The sequence below is a fragment of the Eleginops maclovinus genome, chromosome 18, assembly GCF_036324505.1.
Source record: "Eleginops maclovinus isolate JMC-PN-2008 ecotype Puerto Natales chromosome 18, JC_Emac_rtc_rv5, whole genome shotgun sequence".
Lineage (NCBI taxonomy): Eukaryota > Metazoa > Chordata > Actinopteri > Perciformes > Eleginopidae > Eleginops > Eleginops maclovinus.
Window position 1 is genome coordinate 25,135,912 of NC_086366.1, and position 22,184 is coordinate 25,158,095.

Genomic DNA, 22,184 nt, shown 5'->3' on the forward strand with positions numbered 1-22,184 from the left:
CAAAATAGAACTTTTTGGTAAAAACTCAACTTGTTGTGTTTGGAGGAGAAAGAATGCAGAGTTGCATTCAAAGAACACCACACCTACTGTGAAGCATGGGGGTGGAAACATCATGCTTTGGGGCTGTTTTTCTGCAAAGGGACCAGGACGACTGATCCGTGTAAAGGAAAGAATGAATGGGGCCATGTATCGTGAGATTTTGAGTGAAAACCTCCTTCCATCAGCAAGGGCACTGAAGATTAAGCGTGGCTGGGTCTTTCATCATGTCAATGATCCCAAACACACCGCCAGGGCAACGAAGGAGTGGCTTCGTAAGAAGCATTTCAAGGTCCTGGAGTGGCCTAGCCAGTCTCCAGATCTCAACCCCATAGAAAATCTTTGGAGGGAGTTGAAAGTCCGTGTTGCCCAGTGACAGCCCCAAAACATCACTGCTTTAGAGGAGATCTGCATGGAGGAATGGGCCAAAATACCAGCAACAGTGTGTGAAAACCTTGTGAAGACTTACAGAAAACGTTTGACCTCTGTCATTGCCAACAAAGGGTATATAACAAAGTATTGAGATGAACTTTTGTTATTGACCAAATACTTATTTTCCACAATAATCTGAAAATAAATTCTTTAAAAATCCTACAATGTGATTTCCTGGATTTTTTTTTCTCATTCTGTCTCTCATAGTTGAGGTATACCTATGATAAAAATTACAGGCCTCTCTCATCTTTTTAAATGGGAGAACTTGCACAATTGGTGGCTGACTAAATACTTTTTTGCCCCACTGTATGTATGCGTGTACTATGTACAGATGTGAGTAGACATTCACAGAGCTCAGGAGTTCAGCAGTCTTATAGCCTGTGGTATAAAACTGTCCCTGAGTCTGGTGGTCTTGGTCCAGATGCTGCGGTACCGTCTGCCAAACTGCAGCAGACAGAACAGATTGTTGCTGGGGTGATGGGGGTCCTTTAATATCCTACCGGCCTTCTTCCTACACCGCTGGGTGTAGAGGTCCTCCATGGATGGCAGCTCCGTCCTGGTGATGTGCTGAGCAGTTTTCACCACCCTCTGTAGAGTCTTACGGTTGAGGGCGGTGCAACTGCCATACCAGGTGGTGATGCAGCCAGTCAGGATACTCTCGATGGTGCACCTGTAGAAGTTGCAGAGTATCCTGGAGTCCATGATGAACTTCCGCAGCCTGCCGCTGTCGAGCCGTCTTGGATATGACCCTGGTGTGTCCATGTCAGGTCCTCACTGATGTTTACCCCGAGGAACCTGAAGCTGCTGACTCTCTCCACAGGAGTCCCGTCGATGGTGATGGGTGTGTGTGCCTCTCTCTGCCTCTTCCTGTAGTCCACAATCAGCTCCTTTGTTTTGCTGACGTTGAGATGGAGGTGGTTGTCCTGGCACCAAGATGTCAGGGCTCTGACCTCCTCTCTGTACGCCGTCTCGTCGCCATCTGTGATCAGGCCGATGACGGTTGTGTCGTCAGCAAACTTGATGATGGTGTTGGAGCTGTGTGTGGCCACGCAGTCGTGCGTGAACTTCTCATTAAAAACTAAGTTGGTGCTCAGAAAAGGTGCTCAGTGGACACAGGCCCATAGATTGTTCCGTTTCATGCGCATGAGAGACAGAGAAACAAATGGTGCAACCCAACCTCTGACTTATACATGGAAAGTAAAATCAGTTTATGTGGTGACATGATTTTTAGTTACATTGGGGTAGCAGTGGTCTAGTCTGTAGGGACTTGGACTTCGGATTGAATGCCGGTTTACGTCCCAATCAGAACAAGAAAAGGGTTGACTGATACTGGAGAGTAGCCAGATCACCTTGTTGGTCACTGCCGAGTTGCCCCAACTGTACTCTGGTGCCGGCTAGACTGGCTGCCTCTCAGCTCTGGATCCTCTCAAAATGCATGTGTAAACTGTAACTGTGTGTTAATTGTATGTGAATTTACAATTGTGTGAGCATGTGCATGTGTAAAAAAACTGAGTGGATAACTGAATTTCCTCTTCGGGGGATTAACAAAGGTCCATTTTCTTCTTCTTCTAGTTCCGAGCTGAGAGACACTGCCAAAACAAGTTTCTCCTCAAATGTCTTTTCTAAAAAGTTTAAATATTTTCATCTTCAAGCATTAGGAGCAGCCGCACAAAGAAGTGTGGCACCCTGATGTTGAGTGCCCATGCATGGGACGCCTTGCGCTTATATTGAAAACATGTTGGTGATCAGAAAAGGCGCTTACTGGACACAGGCCCATAGATTGTTCCGTTTCAGCCAGGCTTTTTATAGAGGATTCTGAGAAACAAGTGGTGCAACCCAACCTTTGACTTATACATGGTAAGAGGAAGGTAAATCAGTTTATGTGGTGACATGTGTTTTAGTTACATTTAGTACCATCTCAACTGATGCTATGATGGGAAATAAAACTACTGCCCTAATGACGCATAATTTCAAACTTGACTAAATGGATTTTTGTGGGGTCTAGTGCAAACCAAATGCAAGTCAAAGGTGGCTTTACAGCACACTGTCACTGTTGCAAGAGGTTTTTTTGATTTTCAACTGAATGTTAATGCACTAAAGATTTTTTTGAAGGAAGAAAAAGTGCTAATTACTAGTTGACAGAAACTTAAAACAACTCTTAATCCGTCTGTTATATGAGAATTGGCTCCTTTAATTAGTAAGTTTGTTCTGATATTTTGACATTTCACAATCTTTTACTTCTATATGATGTAAGGGGCTGAGAGGCAGGGTAGTTGGAGGCACCTACATTCCTAACAGGTGGCACCACCCTCTCCCAATTAGCAGTATTGGGAGCAGGTGTGGAGACCCACACACCAGGTGCTGATCACTCCCTCACAGGAGACAAAGAGGTGCAGTTTGTGTTGGCACACGGAGGGAGCAGGAGGTTCCCTGTCTGAGAGCAAAGAAAGTTTGGTAAGCTGGTAAGTCGGCTAACGGCCCAGCTACGTTAGCCTTTGTTTTGGGAAGGTGTTTTGAGTTGGGTACAAATAAAGCCCTTTTTGTTTGAAACACTGCCTCTGTCTTGACTGCTGTGCTACCAATTTTCCTCTTTATTCAGCCCAGTCCCGTTACACTGGTGGAGAATGCATGCAGGAGGACTTTAGTGGGGGTGTCCAAAAAAAAAATATATATTTTTTTTTTTTCAAGATTTAAAGGTCCCCTATTATGCTTTTCCGGTTATAACCTGTCCTTCCGTGTGTTATGTAGCTTTTTCTGCATGTAAACGGTCTGCAAAGTCACAAACCCTCAAAGTACACCCTGTAGCGAGTAAAATTCTAAAGCAGAAAAGACGTCTCTATGCTGCCCTCCAATGCCTCTACGTTGTAGATTTTTCTTTTTCCATTTCTTTCTTCCAGGTGCTATTGACGTCACTTAATCTGGAGACAGATCGGCAAGTTGGCACGCCCATAGCTATACCAAAGCTGACTACCAAAGGGATTGCACAGGAACTGCTACACCTGTTCAGCCGAGTTGGGATTCCTAAAGAGATGCTAACAGACCAAGGCACTCCCTTCATGTCCAAGATAATGAAGGATCTCTGCAGGCTTCGTACATCCGTCTACCATCCTCAGACGGACGGGTTGGTATAGCGCTTTAACAAGACATTAAAGTCCATGTTAAAGAAGGTTGTTGACAAGGATGGTCGTAACTGGGACCAGCTTCTGCCCTATGTCCTGTTTTCAATCAGGGAAATTCCGCAGGCTTCAACTGGTTTCTTCCCCTTCGAGCTGCTGTATGGCCGACAGCCCAGAGGACTTCTCAACATCACAAAGGAAGCCTGGGAGGGGCAACCGAGTCCCCATCAGAGCCTGATTGAGCATGTGGAGACAATGCAGAAGCAGATGAAAGATGTCTGGCCAATTGTGAGAGAGCACATGGCTCAAGCCCAAGAAGCTCAGAAGAAAGTGTATAACAGTGGGGCCCAACTGCGGGAGTTTCTGCCAGGGGATAAAGTGCGGGTCCTGGTCCCCACCACAGAGCACAAATTCCTGGCATCGTGGCAAAGACCTTATGAAGTGACAGAGTCAGTCAATTACAAGGTACGCCAACCTGGCAGTCGCAAAACATCCCGAATCTAGATTAGATTCAACTTTATTGTCATTGTGCAAAGTACAGGTACAAGCCAATGAAATGCAGTTAGCATCCAACAGAAGTGCAAAGATGTACTATAATATATACAGAGAGAAAATAAATGACTATACAGTACATATGTTACACCAGTAAGTATTTAGGGATTGTATATGCAGTATCTACTGATTGTACAGTATAGACAGTAAAACCACCTGTACAGTTGGTTGTGTGTACATTACTTATATGAACAGTATATTAAGTCAATCAATGCAAGATGAATAGTGCAATAACATGTTCGTTATTTACAGGAACAGTGCAGTAGTGAGTGCAATGATGCGATATGGGTTATATGTGCAAACAGCAACAGTAAACAGTATAAACAGTGTAAACAGTGTAAACAGTTTAAGCAACATGTACAGATGGTTATGTGTACAGTATCATATGAGCAGTGAAGTTATTCAGTCAATGGAGATATGAATAGTGCAATTAACGAGTTCTACAAGTACCAAACAGTACAGTAGTGAGTGCAATGATGCTAATGGAGTGAGGGAGGGGAGTTCAACAGGGGCACAGCCTCATGAAAGAAGCTTCTTCTCAGCCTACTGGTGCGCGACCGGAGGCTTCAGTAATGCCTACCGGATGGGAGTAGGGTGAAAAGTCTGTTGTTAGGGTGTGAGGCATCCTTAATGATGCCTCTGGTCTTGCCCAGACAGCGTTTTCGAAAAATGTTCTCGATGGTGGGTAGCTGTGTGCCGGTGATCCGTTGGGCGGTTTTCACAATCCGCTGGAGTGCTTTGCGGTCTGATGCGGAGCAGTTGCCGTACCATACTGTGATGCAGTTTGTAAGTATGCTCTCAATGGTACAGCAGTAGAAGTCCACCAGTATCCTGGGACAGAGGTGAGCTTTCTTAAGGCTCCTTACAAAGTACAGACGCTGCTACGCCTTTTTGACCAGGGTCGAGGAGTTTAGGGCCCAGGTGAGATCAGCAGAGATGTGGATGCCAAGGAACTTGAAGCTAGAGACACGCTCCACTGCAGCTCCGTTGGTGCAGATAGGGGGTTGTGCATGGCTCCCAGCCCACCTGAAGTCCATGATAATCTCCTTGGTCTTCTCGGTGTTGAGCGCCAGGTTGTTATCAGCACACCACGTAGCCAGGTGTCGTACTTCTTGCCTGTAGGCTGTTTGTCGTCGCCTCTGATCAGGCCTACCACCTTAGTGTCATCTGCGACCTTGATTATGGTGTTGGAGCCATAAACAGGTACACAGTCGTGGGTGAGCGCGACAGGACGGAAGTCATTATGGGCCGTAGCGGTGGAGTGCTTCGGCACTGGCACAATGGTGGTGGTCTTGAAAGTTGTGGGAACAACTGCCTGGGCCAGGGATAGGTTGAAAATGTCCGTAAAGACCCCGGCCAGCTGCTCTGCACAGGCTTTGAGCACGCGTTCAGTATTCCATCAGGCCCGGCTGCCTTCCGCGCGTTCACCTGTCTCAGGGTGGAGCAGACATTTTAAAGAAATGGTAGGCCCGAGGCACTGCTGTGTTGTTCTTCCCCGGTTGTGTTCCCCTTTTCTCCAGATAGTGAGGTGGCCAAAGTTGAATACGGTCCAGGGCTATCCAAAGCCCAATTACAGCAAACCAAAGAGCTGGTTCAGCAAAGTTTGGATGTCTTCTCAATACAATCCGGGCCCACAACGATGGTGGAACACCAAAGGGGGTTAACCTGACAATAACCCGGACTGCAGATAAAGCCTGCACTCTTGCACTTTTGCACAGTAACTTTGACCTGCACTCTCTTTCTGCATGTTTAACAATACTTCGTAACTTATCTGTATACATCATTTTTAATAATTGTAATTGTCCTCTTTATTCAGCCCAGTCCTGTTACAATGGACAACAGGTGCCATTAGAGAATTTCAAAATCCCATTATGGTCTTATCTATCCAATCAAAGTATTTTCAACAACCAATCAAATGAAATGTTTGTTGTTTGTTTGTTTGTTTTCTTTGCAAGCTAACAGGGTATTTAATCTAATTTCATGAATTATTGGTCGCTATTGGTTTACAACTTGAGTTGATCACAATGGCATTATGAAATCGCCAAAGAGTCACTTGTGCAACCGAATCGAGTCGACCCCCTCAAATGAATAACCATTGCCCTTTATGGCCCTGATGCTCTGATCTCAGAGTGCTGATACAGGCCAGCTCGGGACATTGATTGAAACTCTGCAGACATAAAAAAAAAAGAGTGAAGGACAGCAAATTGCACGGTGTGTGGGCGGAGGAAAGGAACGGTTCAATAACGCCGAGGGGTTTCCCTTCGGAAAGTAGAAGAAACCAAACAGTAGCATTTTCAGGAATCCTGCGTCACAAACTGCAGTCTGCAAGCTGCGGAACCCCCTCCCTATCTATTCACATATACTGTACCTACATTAGCATATTCCAACATCAAACTTTATGCATATTTTGATGTTAAGATGACCTTTTCAAATTAGGAATATTCAAGCAGGTCTCCAGATCGCTCTCCAATTATTTCCATCACAATACTCGCCTTGTAAATAGTCATGTATTCTTTAATAAAGAATTCAGACCATCTTCCTAGGTTCTCTGAGCCTTACTGTGTGTCTTTCTTGAAGCTTATATGTCTTTTATCAACATTTATCACTGTTTTCCTGCTCCTAAAAAAACTTGCACCTGACACTGTATATTCAGGGTAATGGGTTTGTGCTGTCTGAGGCCCCATGTGATAATATAAGGGTCTCTGTGGCTCTGAGTTTAGGTTACATACACTACACATCATCTCTTGCATATCACCTCTAAAATAGCCAGACTGCCTCCCTTAATTCACCACAGTGTCAACAGATACAGACTTAGCACTGGACAAATCACGAGAAAGGAACTGTTCCATGGAGCCTGAACCCAGAGTCCCAGAGATGTATGAGGTGCATTTATATTTTCTGTCAATAGGCAGGTAAACAACTCAATCCTAGTAGAGGAATATCTTGTCGCTTTCCCCCTATACTGTCTACTCGTTTCTAGCAACATGAAAGTGTTCACACCCAAATGTGGCATGGATCTAAAACTCAGAAGCAACTTGTTCACTTTTCTGGGCTCAGAAGACCCCCACTGGCTAGTGTATAACCCGGCAGTCTGTCAAGCATACCTCTGTAATGATGCATGGGCAAATACAAAGGTGGGAGACAGTAATAGACACCTTAGCATTGCAATCATTAGCATTAGCATCATGTTCAGTTTAAAAAAGCTTTCACTCTCTGGCTTCTTTCCCTCTGCTTTAGCATCACATACAACTGGTTTAACTCATTTCTGCTTGATCGTGGTGTAAACAAGGCAGTCAGCTGGGAATTGAAACCATTTTTTGCAGTGGAAAAACAACTTCACTCACTTTTAGCGCATTTTACAACTTTTATGGCCTAAATTAAAGGCTATAAAAGTGTTCGTACTGGGTACTGCATTTAGCTTAGAAAACAAATCATGCACTGTTTTACAGATGTGTTTTCCAAATGTAAGTCAATGGTTGAAAGTCTTTTTGGGCCCAACGACGTCATGGACTGACACAGAAGTTGTAGTACTGCCAATAGGCCATTATGAATAAAATGCTTCAACCTCAGGCAACCCTACAGAAATACGACTGTGGGACCCCAAAAACCAATCATTTTTCATGTTTCAATAAATAAGGAAATGTTTAACACTGCTGCAGAGCTAATTATAGTACATGTGTCCCTGCACTAACCTATATTTGGTATAAATTGGTATGGGTGACTGGGTTTTGCAGATTAGTTATGAAGATATGGGTAGCTGAGAGAAAATTGTGATTTCTTTGAATCTTTGCTGATACATTTTTCAACAGCACTCGGAAGACTTCACAACATTTTCCCACAATGTCTCTGCCTTGTCTCTTTCCTTCTCAATGCACATTATATCACTTTATGTACTGTCCTGTGTTTCTCTCTTTTTATTCCATCGCAGTCCTCTTTCTCTCCCCTTTTCCATTACTGCTGCCCCACCGCTCTGGGCCTTCCCCCTCTGCGCCTCTCCTATTTTAGGTGTCTGCACCTGTCACTATCACATTCCCTCCTTCTGCTGACCAGCAGATACTCAGAGGTTTCACTTGGAGATACTTAGAAGTCGCACTGCAACCTGGAGAAAGTGCAACACTCTTTTGCTCAGAGGGAGGCATCGAGCACAGGAAACTCAGCAAAACAACCAAATACTTCCCCAAAAACAAGTTTAGGAAAATTAAAAGAGTTACCACACCATTTAAAAGTCTGGTGAAGCTTAAAACAGGGCTGCACAGTTTGGATAAATATACGTAATTGCTATTATTATTGACTGATTTTGTGAATGTGATATGTAGGTAAACCTATATGTTCATAAAATAATGTGTGTGAGCTTAACTTTGTGTGTTAAACTAAAACAAAGCATTTTCTGTCAGCTCAGATTTTCTTTCTGCTTTTTTAAACTGTAGTATGTGCTTACTGTATGTCTTTAATTGTCGGTGTATGGGCTGAATATGCTTCATGAAAGGCAGGTTTTCCTATAAATAAAATCACTTTTGATACTAAATATCTTGGTTTCTTCTTTTCTAAGGTCACATTGTTCTGTTGTCTTCCATAATACACTTTAGTAAATAAACAGCTGATATTTATTTTCCCTTGCATTTATTTGTATTGCATTTATGGTAATCCAAAAGGAACAGAAAGTAATCAGGTTAGATTACTTTTGTATTTTGATAATCAGAATAGATTACGGATTACATTTGTTTACAGGTAATGAGTACTTGCAACAGAATACATTTTTAAAGTCACCCTCCAAACACTGGTTGTTAGATTTCCACTCCCAACCAAGCTCCATCAATTTCGAGGAAACCCTGACAATGCATTTCATTGACACATATTGTCTTGACAGCTCTCACGCGCACGCGCACGCACACGCGCACGCACGCACGCACAAACACACACACACACACACACACACACACACACACACACACACACACACACACACACACACACACACACACACACACACACACACACACACACACACACACACACACACACACACACACAGGGCTTCACTCCCCTCCGGCTCAGTAAAACTGCTACAAAGTACCGCACATCAAACATTAAACAGCCTCTGCTCTCTGAAAGACGATAAGTCTGGCCAACAGCAGCAATTCAGAGGAAATAAATAAATATTTTCGTTGGCCCAGATCCAAAATCCATTCCTCTAAAAAAATGTGCCTTAAGAATAAGCAAAATTCTTTCTGGAGCAGCAGGAGTTTAAAAGACAGATGTGTAATGAAAAATGTGCATATTTCAGATTCTATTCATTGTCCAAGACCAGTACAGCATACTGGCCTTGGAAAGAGGACTGAAAAACCTCCAGATATGAAATATCCCAGCATGCATCCCACTATAATCCACCAACTTGCATTCAATCCTAACCTGAAACTCGAATATCAGTGGACATTCTTTCAAGTTCACAAAGCACTCCATTTATGGTTTCATCCCCGCCTTTGCCCGAACTTAGTGAGAACATATTGTGCGATTTCTGCAGGAGAATCCAAATGACTGCACCAAGGATCCAGAACATTTTCCTCCCTGCCAAAACTCTGTCTACACACACCTTCTGGAAGCTTTCCGACAAAGCATTGTCAGTGAGAAATTATGAAGTAAACATCGGCCGTATGGACTTGTTTGGCTACAAATCCCTTCATGCTTCATAAGGGGGCTTTGAAGGACAGTAGGGCTCAATTCCAAACCGCCCCCTACACACCATCCCCTCTGTTTGCGCGTTCCTACGGAAACAAGTGTGGAGGGGTGTGGGTTATCCAGCCCTACAACAGCGAGTCTGCATCGCACCTGACTTCACATGTTGCTCTACCTGACCGGACTCACCGCTGTGTGTGTCCGTCAGGAAACATGCTGTGTACAAACAGTTCCTGCAAACATTCAGACTGGTAAATCAAGATACACATTAAATATCATACCGATGTTACCTCGTTTTTTTAGTTTTGCTCAGGATTATATACAGTACCTGTGTGAATTTAACTAAAAAGTTGTGTAAGACTAGTGCGAAAACCAAACTGCTTATAAACATCATATTTTAAAAATAAAAGAGGTTTGCAAATAAAGAAACGCCATTAAAGATTTTGGGAGTTTAATTTACATTATGTTTTTATGTTTTGACCAAGAGATGAGGATTTGAATCCGTTGTTACGGCAGGAGGGAGGGGAGTTTCTCCATCATGGTGTGAGGGTAGGGTGTGGTTTGGAATTGGGCCTTGTAGCGATTTTGCATGTAGTCAAAATCACATCAATTAAAATCATGCTGCTGTTCCAGGAAGCTTTTTTTTGTGTCATTTATGTATACAATATGAAACCTTATTAGAGATTCTTGAAATGTAAGGACCGATCTTGTGTTTGGCAGAGATACATTATGGTGAGAAGTAAAGCTGCAGTAAGGCAATGATAAGTGACATAAAGCAAGGTGAATGAGATGATTACTCAATTAAAAAAGCAGTATGCTACTTGACTTACAACAAAAGTTATTCATTAAACAGACAATGTTTAACTTTAGTCCTAGCGCCAAATGTATTAGCAGTTTGACCTCATTTTCATCTAAACTATACAGTACACTGTCAACTATATAATCGTCCTCTCTTATCCGTGTTGGAGCTAAGCCTCTACACAAGCCACACACACACACACACACACACACACACACACACACACACACACACACACACACACACACACACACACACACACACACACACACACACACACACACACACACACACACACACACACACACACACACACACACACACAGAGTTGTGTCACTCAGCTTCTGCAGGATTCCCCCCGCTCTGTGTTTATGTCTGGTCTCTGAGTGCAGACCACAGCACCTGTTTATTGTGTAAACTGCAGTGACCAAAGCAAACAGACTAACAGGTGCTTGTGTGTGTGTGTGTGTGTGTGTGTGTGTGTGTGTGTGTGTGTGTGTGTGTGTGTGTGTGTGTGTGTGTGTGTGTGTGTGTGTGTGTGTGTGTGTGTGTGTTGATGACCCACTGTGGTCATGTTCATCTCCAGGGCTCAGCACTTCTAAAGCCCTGCTGTAGCTCACTGCTGTGTGTGTGTAGAAACAGGGAGATAGGACAAATAGAGTTGGGCAGTGACAGCGTACTCTTGTAGGCCTAATCAGAATTTTCCATTGTATTTTTTATATAGCAAGTGCAATAAAAATAATGTTTATTTAAACATAACTGCCTAAATAATGCTATTTAATGGACCTAAATATTCTAAATGCTATCTGAAGATTTACAGAAACGCCTGCATCCAGTTCTGGCAGCATATGGAGTTATAGAGGTTACAAGAAAACGATTAAATAACCAATAATGCAAATATAATAAGCTTTGAGACATTGTTAGCAAAAAGACTGAATTGGAAACAGAAAATAATTGCCTATTTCTTTTGTAATATTAAAAAACACATATTGTCACTGCGAGGAAAGGTACGCGTTTTAGTTAAATTATTATTATCTTTTTTAATTGTGTTCTATAAACTATTGACATTATTTTCTCTGTGTTGGAATTCAACAGACACTGGAATGGCTGCCATTCATGTAGAGATAAAGATTTAAGAAAAATGTGGAGTGGTCTCTTCATTTTTTCCGGGGCTGTATATTCATTTTAGTGTGCCCGGATTGTTAAATATATTTACATTTACAGATACTGATGCAGGTAAAAGTCTTTGTGCAAGCAGTGCAGGTTTCATGTGCAGTATTGGTTATTATTTCAATAATGATGATGTCATGACTGGTAATTGATAATGGGGTGTTTAATTTTTTCCTTGACATTTATAAATGTATTTATGTTCCAATGCATGTAGTTGTATTTAAAGAAAACCCAATATACATAGGTTTCTTTTATTTATTTTTTAAAACAAATCACTTAAAACCCTTCAAATCTTAAATCCTGTTCAGGACAGCCAAAGGCACATTTAACTTCACTAAAATGGACTGAGTTGTGTTGTTTGCCCCACTTTCAGAGTCTTTACTTCACTGTGAAGTGGGTGTATGACATTGGAATATTATTGTGTAAAAAATGTTTTAACCTTGGCATCTAGAAAGACCTTTCAAACAAATGTGGCCTAGTTTAAACCGGGACATACAGTCACCTTCTAGCCTGAAACACAACCGCCGTACAGCTCTGACTGAAGATATTATGACAACCTGTCACAATAGACAGTCCCAACAATGAACAGGACCCCTGTTCACGTGCAGAGACTCACACACCAACATCTACACCCACACACACCACGTTTCCCGAAGGATGCTGGGAAGTAGGACACTGACTCCTCTGGTTTCTCCCTGCAGAGTGTGTACACTTATAGTGGCACACTATAAAAAGAAACTGCTGCTATAGACGGTAGCTCAAAAACCCGTTCAAACTGGTCTGCATGAATAACAATGCAAAGGTGGCATCATTAAACAGTGACACAGCTTTTCTATACCGTCACAGCGCCGTAGTGTCAAAATAGGGTCACCTGACATGCACTCTCAAGTGAATGCACAGTGAGACACTTCAGCAGCTTTTTTCAAAAGACCAAGGCTATTGCAAGCGAAGCCGATCTCTTGAAAGCAATGTGGGGGCTCAAGTGCATGCATGGTGGGTTTTTTAAGGGAGGAGTTTTGAAACCCTATAGCTGTAGTTCAAAATCCACTTCGTTTGAGTGGAAGTAACCTGCTACTGTATAGCCCAGCAGCTAGTGTGTGTGGAGTGGTGCAGTGTTGATTTACTTTTGGAGGACAAACCAGAAGTCAGCGTCGCAAGGGCAAAAAGTTGGATAATGGGATTATGAAATATTACCAAAAAAAAGATAGCTTTACTGTTTTTTTTTTATACCTAACATGGTTTGTTCAACAGGAAAATGTCCACATGTTAACCACACTCTCTGATTTTTGAAGCGTAAATCAATCGCTAGAAAAAGCAAACAAGGCTATAAACAAATGACATCCAGTCACATAGCTGCACATCATCATTGTTAAGCTAAAGGCGGCTTTTTTGTAGGCCTGTGATGTTTAGTAGTCCCATTTAGCCACTTGTTAGCAATTGCTGTGACAAAGAAGGTAAAGCCATTCACCAGGTGTGTCTGACAAATGTTATGTCATACAACAAAACATGAAAATCTCCTAATCTGGGGTTAACCATAGACCTTATTTTAGGCAACAAGAGAGAAAAACGAGACAAGAAACAGGAATGGCTACAATGCTATCTAATTTCCAGGTTACAGGACTAGTGTATGCCCCACTCTATAACCAAAGATGTTGGGTATTTACTGATGGATTTTCTGTCACAGGACAAACTGTGAACATCTTTTATTCACCAAAACAAATAAAAAGAAACATTGACTTTGAGTTGAGGGAACCGAAAGTTGTCAACACTAACAAAATTCCGGGTTATAGAACTCCTCCCTGCATTACTCTATACTGTACAACCATGTAAGCCACACTCCAGCCCTGTGAGTCACAGTCACATATGAGAATAACGCAATAAAACCCAGAATAGAAACAAGCAGCGCCGCTCAGTAATCTGTGTGAAAACGATCACTGTTGTGCTGAAGAAGACCAAACATTTCGCTCAAGTGTAACACTAAACTGGATTCAGTATTCAAAAGAATCTAACCTCCTCTTGCACTATCAAATAAAAATTCCATGGGGGTGAAACAACGCTAAATCCAGTAAGACTCTGCCTGACTCTAACACTCACACCTCCACAGTTTCTCATCTTGTTTGGAGGATTCCCAGCAGGGATGAAATACAAGTAGAGGAACAGAAGAAAGGATAACACTGAAGGCATCACACTGCATTCTTTTTAGCTTCTCTGTTAAACTAGCTAACAATAGGTTTCTCAAACTGCAGGGATACATGCTCACAATTCTGACAGGCCTGAATACTATTCAAGAGTCTAGTGATTCCTGATGTTTTAAAACAGTGGGAAACTTCCAAGGAATAGCCTACAAAATGCCTCTCAGCATTCATGCTTTAGCTCGTAAGCAAGTCAAACTTTCTTCAATCATGAAACGAGAGAGAAGAAGAGCAGCTGGCAGTGAAGAACATTATGGTGCTTCTTTAAATCACCACTTTACGTTTTTATTAAGTAAACCTAACCTGAGAAACCCCTAAAATGACTTTTCAGATGTGCTATTTGCTATTAGCCTCACTAGCCTGTACACAATGTTCAGCTAGAGTGTCTTCATGATGTTCATATTGAGGCCATTCTGAGTGTTAAATATGTTAAACGTGTTTTAAAGTCTCTATACTGAGGGATAATAGTGCAGAGCCAGCCAAGTTGCACTAGTTTTATTTGTTTAAACACTTGAATACAGTCTGTGGAGTGTACCTTGGGATTATTAAGTTGTTAAGTTGCGCTTTATTTCTTTATTCTGAAGTTTGAAGGAAAATCATAAATCCTAGAAGTATTTTAATGTGAGCTCTGCAGTTTCAGGGAAGGGGGGATTCGTTAACATTTTCAAACAGTGCTTATGTTCTAATGTGGACGCAAAGTTTGCACAATATCATGGTTTACAATGGTTTTGTGAGGCCAAAACTTATAAATGTAAATAAATGTCCAATCATGAAAAATGTATAAATACCCTGATATGACATGACATGATATGACAGGCATATGCGTGCCGTAATCATAGCTAAAGGCGGTCCAACGGATATTAGAGTGTGACCTTTTTTTTGGCCAGGCAGTGTAGTTTATTTAATATTACATGTACATAAAATATATAATCCTGCATATACTCTGCTTCATTTGGCTTTTTATTTTCTGACATGTATGTACTTCATCTGCATTACTTTTAGACTGGTCTAGCAACATCACCTGCACTATTTTATTCTAATTTAAAATACTGTGTTTCATTTTGCACTATTTTTAGTTTTCTTTCTTATTTGGTCTTATGTTCGATTTATAATATGTTGCATTGTTGGAGGAGTTCTGGACTTAAGATTTTGAATAGCCATAGCTAAACTGTAGCTACTGTGAACATGAAAATAAAAACCCTTGAACCTTAATCTTCTATTTTTTAAATGCTTTTTTCAAAATGAATGACTTATTTCAGAGATTTTCACGAGCTATTATCTGGTGAACACAAGATTTAAAGCAGTGTTTTTTTACTTAAGTCTTTGTGGAAACTCAGCTTTACAGATTTGTCCATTCACTTTACAAGTCAATTATTCATAAAGTCAACCAAATCCTAATAAAATCGTGTAAGTTTACCACATGTCTTTAGTGGAGCACAGCCAGGCAAGTCACAGTAAAACCCCATACTTTAGCAGTTTAGAAGAAGCATTTTTGTTGGATGTGGTGAGTTTTTATGGTGAAAAATCCTCTTTAAAGTCATCATTATTTGTCATTGTCATAGACTCTGGAACACCTTTTTTTTGTTGAAAAAACAATGTATATTGTATTGCATTCAGAGTAAATTTTGAGCAGCTAACCTTAATTTAAAAATAAAAATGTGTTATTTTTTCAGACTATTTCATTGCTCTTTTAGGGGAAAATATTGACGGGCTGAGCTCTGGCTCATGTGCAGATGATGCAACTATAAATAGATGATATCATGTGAACATACAGTATGCCTACAGTCCCTCCTCTGTGCTGCCACTCTCTGTCATCACACCACCGAACCTCCACTATAACCAGGGAAACCCCCGGCGCAGAGAAACAGCTGACTCACACAATGCCTCCCATCACAGGCCTCTAATTAAACGAGCGATAACACAGAGCGTTTGTTGGATGCGGTAATCCACAGAATCTCACAGCTACGCAAACACTTGCCTTTTTTAGCCCCGGGGATTGAACCCTGACACCGACTGTGTTAGCGTCAAATATAACCCATTGAAGTACACACGCACGGCATTAATAATTCACATGGAGCTGCATTGTTTTTCCTTTTGAAGTGTTGCAGAACCAAAGGACAAACCCACTGAAGGCACCCCCCAGTTTCTGGAGGGAAGGAGAAAAAACACTGTAGCTGTGTTCCTCTGTTATGCCGTCAGGTGGATATTGTACATCAATATAATTCCCTTGTGGTCTTTCTCCATGCCAATGTCTGGGCTCTCTTGGCCTGGAAATGATATTTTATTCCTAGCTAGATTCAAGGGGCATGAAGGAAAACATTGCAGAAACCATAGCATTGAATAACAGCTCCAAAGGTATATACATATTTATTTTTGTGATACCCTTCTTCTTATAGACAAACTAACTTTAAGGATGTTTCTCACATAATCCTCCACAGAAACAACGCCTGGCATTAATTCAGCATTGTTGCATATAGGCTTTCATTGGAATTGTATCATGTTTCTGTTAAAAACACACAAAAAGGCTTTTCTAAATTACTGCTTCCAATTGTAAATCCAAAACAATGTTGTTTTATTCATCCAAGAAGTTGTCTTAGAGTCAGAAGGTTTTACAAAAATATTATACTATTATTTATTTTGATAAGATATCACACATATTGCATAACTCAAGTTGGAAACAATGGAACACATTAAGCTTACGTGTCAATAATTTAAAGAATTCAAGCAAATTCAAAAGGTTCAAAAGATTATAGATAATCAGTTCAGGTGTACTTTAAAAATATATATAATCAGATTTATATTTTAGAATTTATCGCTTAAACTGCTAAACATGTTGACTTTTCCTGATAAGAATAAAAGTGATGCAATTTTTCGGAATTTTTCGGACTGCTTTATAATTAATAAAGGCCTATCAATTAAATATAACAGGCGCAAAGTAAGTATATATCTTACAAATGTCGAAAATGTCTGAAAATTAGAGGGGGTTTTTGTAAGTATTTGTTATGGCATTAGCGAGTTTGTAAAAATGAAGCAAAAATCAATACTTGTTTAAGATAAATAATTGTGGAAATATTTTGTGGAAACATCAAAATATCACTATCCATCGATGTGGTGATGTTCCTCACAGCTTACAGTATCTATCTCTAGTTTGAGGAAACGCATGTCAGCAACTCAGCTCTTTTAGGTCATTTTTTTTAGGGTTGGGGGTGGGGGGGGGGTCCCACTGAGTTTGCCCCTGTGAAGTGGACACCCCCTCCACTGTGAGTGTGTGCTGGCTGCTCCACAGAGAGCAGCTGTCCCCGGCAGCTTGTTGCTGCCTCCTCACCCTGCTCCGGCAGCTCTACTTTCCTCTGATAAAAATAGCTAACGATGCTAACAGATGCACCGGCCCCTGTCTATCTATCTGGGCTCGCACACACACACACACGCACGCGCACACACACACCTACTCATGAACATTCTGACATAATAATAAGGTGATTAGGGGATCAGTGCTGTAAAGATCATAATACGATTCCAGCACTGGCATGAGATTAAAGTGATCAATGAGGAAGTTTTGAACAGAGGGACTTATAAGCGGGTCATGATACATTCAGGGCACTGCAAAAATAGTCAACTATGAGACTTGGCTCGGAGAAGTGCAACTACACATTTTACTGAAATATCCCATGCCAGGAAAGCACAAGTGACAAGGCTGAAGGAGTTGATGCTGGAAGATCAGGTGTCAGTTTCACATTGAGGGTTAAATCAGGAGTAAAAATAAAATAAAACATCTCTTTAAACTCCTCTCCTCCAGTGCAGTGTGTCTCCCAAAATAGGAAAGTGAGCAGGACTCACCGTGCGCAGGAACTGGATCTCCTCCTCTCCCTCTCCCCCTTCTGCCATCCTTCACCGAGGGTTATTGGCAGCTCCTCGGGAGAAAAGAGAAAATCCTTTTTTATTTCCTTTTTTTTTTACGTCCCGCCCTCTCGCACTCCACGCTCTCTCCTTGCTTTCTTCCTGCTGTACCCTCTCCTCTCTCACACACTGTCAGTGCTCCTGTGTGTGTGCGTGTGTGTGTGTGTGTGTGTGCTGGAGGACAGCGTGAGTCCTGTGGCTCTCACCGTGTTGTGAGAGAGAGTGACGGGAGGCTCCTCTCTCCTCTCGCCCTGCATCCCCCCCCCCCAAGCACAGATGAGAGAGGGAGGGGCAGATACCTTGTTACACATTTACACGACTCCCATCCCACCGGTCCGCCATGTTTGTAGAAGTGGGCCACTCCTTCACACAGGCCTGACCCCCTCCAAAACACACACACACACACACACACACACACACACACACACACACACACACACACACACACACACACACACACACACACACACACACACACACACACACACACACACACACACACACACACACATACAGACACACACACACACACACACACACACACACACACACACAGCTCTCTCCACATGTCTGAGGCTATAAAAGGAAAGTGGGGGTGAGGTCTAGTCTTTGTGCATAAGTGAATAAGTCAAGTGCACTGTACAGGATGATGCATGAATGCCTTAACATGACATTAGCTCCAATGGCAGATGTTTGGCAGATACACACATCTGTATGACCTCAGTGACCGGCAGCTGGTGAGTTTAATGCCATGGTCAGGTTATCATGGTCTCTGCAGGGAAAAAGCCGGACAGAAAAACCACCAGGAAGTGAGTCTGGCAAACAGTGGTACTACAACTCCAATGTCAGTCTGTGATGTAATACCTTTTCCCATTGCATTACACTGGGAAAGACGTCTGTCACAGATTGTTAAGAATAGACATAATTTAAATAATTTGGTCCTCAAATTGTAAAATGCGCTAAAGGCCGAATCCAGAGATATTTTGGAAAGCAGTTGTGAGGGAGCGAATTGGAGGCGGGGCTTATGTAAAACCACTATGGGGCCAGATCCCCAGGTGATCCTGGATTCTTTGTAATTCCTCTGTCCGGCCATTTCTGGCTAAATGCGCCACTGAGCCACTTTCATAAGAACATATGAACAGGTCCCGCCCCTAAAGCCACCAAATCTCTTATAAAATAAACTGAACATGAAAAATGTAAGAGTGAAAATAACTGGACACTTGGATCTAAAGAGGCCCTATGATGGTGTTTGGGGTTTTCCCTTTTCCTGCAGTGTTTTATTAAGGATGTTGTTTGTGTAAATGGTCTGCAAAGGCTAGGGCCAGTTTCTCTCCCACCCCCACACCCCATTGTTTGTTCACAGAATTCTTAAGCTCAGAAGCAGAAATAACTATACAAAATAAACTTTAGGGAGAGAGTCCCGCAGGAGGAGAACCACACTTTAATTTCAGAGTTCTGACTTTTAAGTTGGAACTGCTTGGTTTCATCTAAAATTGAAAAAAATGGACAAATTGTTACCTGATACACTTATTATTACTTTAATGTCAGAATCAGAACTCAAAACGTTTTCTGAAAATCCTCTTCTGTTAGGGCTGTGTGGGTGTAGTTGGATTGATTGATTGATTGATTGATTGATTGTTTAATTGATTGATTGATTCATTGATTGATAGTGTCTATTATTAGATTCAGATATTTAAAGTGTAAAACTCTTGAAAGAATACTTGAAATCACCTTTTTTTCAAACACAGTTCAGCTTTAAACTCACTCTAAAGCAGGGAGACGAAACACAGTACTCTGTTAGTATGTTCATGACTCCGTTACTTTTAGATGAAATATTTTAATAAATGTCTAAAATTCATGTTTTCAGAGCCCTAAATTCAGCCCAAATATTGCTAATGTTGTTGGACAACAGCTTAGCAATAATCTAACAATGATTTGAAAGGCAGAAACACTGCAGACCTTTACATTAGGGCGTATCAAATAAAAACAAAATGATTGTTCATTAATTCCCTGTTTCCTCACCTGCAGCTTGGAACATCCAGCGCAGTGGAAGATGTACTTCCTACAGCTGGATCAATAGCCGGAGGAGATCAGATTTAATAAGCTGTGAGTCTCTCACACCTTCCTGTACATGTTCAGAGTTTATGAATCAGTGTTAAAGCTAAACAGTAATTAAATCATTTATTTTTATATTTATTGTGCATGAATGACTGGGCATGAATCCAAAAAGGTTGACACATTTCACCCTAAACTATTTGCACATGTTGTAATCACACTCACTGCATGAGATACTTTACATCTTTATTTAAAAAAACTGCAACTTCTGTGCACATATTCATAATATATGTAGTATCCTTTATGTGTCTTTTTTATTGCAGTAGAAATATTATAAAATAATATTCTATTTTTTCTATAAATATAACTATATAATCACTATTAAAGTTCAGCTTTAAACTCACTTATATATATCTTTTTATATATTTATATATATATATATATATATATATATATATATAAATATATATTTATTATCTATGTTTTTAACCAATGTGACAAACTCCTTTGACAAAAACACAAACACATTTTGGAAGAAAAATGTATATCTAATCTAATGGGTTTTATATATATATATATATATATATATATATATATATATATATATATATATATAAATCCTCTTATCATTAGAAAATTAATTGCAATCTTGAGAATTTACTAATGTAAGAAAAAAAACATATCTGGTTACAGATATGATTTGGAAAGATTTGCTGCCTCTCAATGTTATTATTCTTTGAAAATCCAATTTATTTGGAGCGTTTGTCGGACAATATTTTGAGTAGGTCATCTTTTTTTTAACATTCAGTTTAATCCAACTAAAAGGAGTCCACCCAGATTACCTGTCACTCTCTTTTCAGATATACAGTAAATTAATCCCCTTAGTACTATTTTAGCTTTTCAGCTTTATATTTGTTCTTATTCCTGCAACTTACTTGCACAATTGTGTCCTGTCACTCTTTTACTGCACTATTTTAGGTACATTTTGGTAGTTATTCTGTAGTTTGAATTATTAGACGAGCATGATACTTAACATTTTCATAACCTAAACTACGCTTTAGGTATTGTGCAGATGACAAATAAAGCATTTTATCAATTAAAAATACTACTATCTACTATACCTTGACACATAATTGCAAATAGATTAGGATAAGACAATGTAGCAGAATATGTGCTGACAAAGGACAAAAAGGCTATTATCTCACAGTGTACCAGCTCTGTCTGGGCAGCCTGATGCCTCCCTCAGGGAAGAGCAGGATATATCAGTGGCACACCCCTCTATATCAGGCAGCAGGATGCACCACACTGAAAAGGTGTAAGCCTGTGCACGAAAAAGAGCATCACACAGAAACCCTCCTGCAGACAGAGTGCAGTACTTCAGCTCAAACATACCTGCTCAGTCTCCATCTGGCATCCTTCAGCATGCTCTGCTCCTCACCCATCTCCCTACAGCAGCAGCAGCCGGCGGAAGGAGGTGTTCAGGGACGCCGGGAAACAACTCTGTCCAGCGGGTAGTGCCGATGAAGGAGAGGAGAGGAGGCGGAGGAGGCGTCACGCCACTGAAGCAGAACTAAGATGAATTCTGGGAGAATGAGTCCTGTATATATACACAGAAGTGACCTGCTGTTGCCTGATTTTTTGCCAGCTCACGAATCCGTTTGGTGTATTTGCGGTCCCGCGCCGGAAGGTGGCGACAATATACCGACCATTCCATTTGAATCTGTGTACAATGAATTCTTGCCAAAAAATGATTGATAATTAAAAGAAATCTCTCTAAATAAAGTGAGGCAATCATAACAGTCAAACAAAGTTACATTATGTTGATGGTTTGGTATATTTTCATGTGTTGCTTCCGTGAAGTTGAATTAAAACAATCGGAGGAAAGTCTGAGATTTATCCAACAGACCGTGAAGTAACGCTAGGGTTTGACTAGCTAGTTACATTAATTTGCTAACAACATTACATAGTTGACGACCTGGTCACACCACGAAATACGTCGCAATCTTTACAAATATATGAAGGACGTTTGTTGCACTCCAAGCTCTACTATCTCGCAATTACTGAACAGAGTTATTGACCGTTCCTTTTTTACTTTTCGTTGCGGTCAATGTACGTCAATATCTTATTTGAAATAACTTCCGGTTATAATAAATAACAAAATAAAAGCCTTGAAACAAAATGTAATTAATTCACAAACTTGACTTACAAAATAACTAACATATGGGGTGGTGGGGGGTTTATATTTTGGAAAAACAAACGTTC

The 22,184-nt window shown here is 41.0% G+C and overlaps 1 protein-coding gene across 1 annotated transcript in view; it reads right to left on the minus strand.

Moving 5' to 3' along the window:
* The window catches only part of ryr1b (ryanodine receptor 1b (skeletal)), an 85,860-nt gene extending 68,005 nt beyond the window's left edge, over window positions 1-17,855 (minus strand). The window contains exon 1 of the mRNA XM_063907468.1: window positions 17,808-17,855. Within this exon, the coding sequence (XP_063763538.1) occupies window positions 17,808-17,855 (48 nt within the window). The remainder of the gene's footprint in view (window positions 1-17,807) is intronic.
* Between the last annotated feature and the right edge of the window lie 4,329 nt (window positions 17,856-22,184).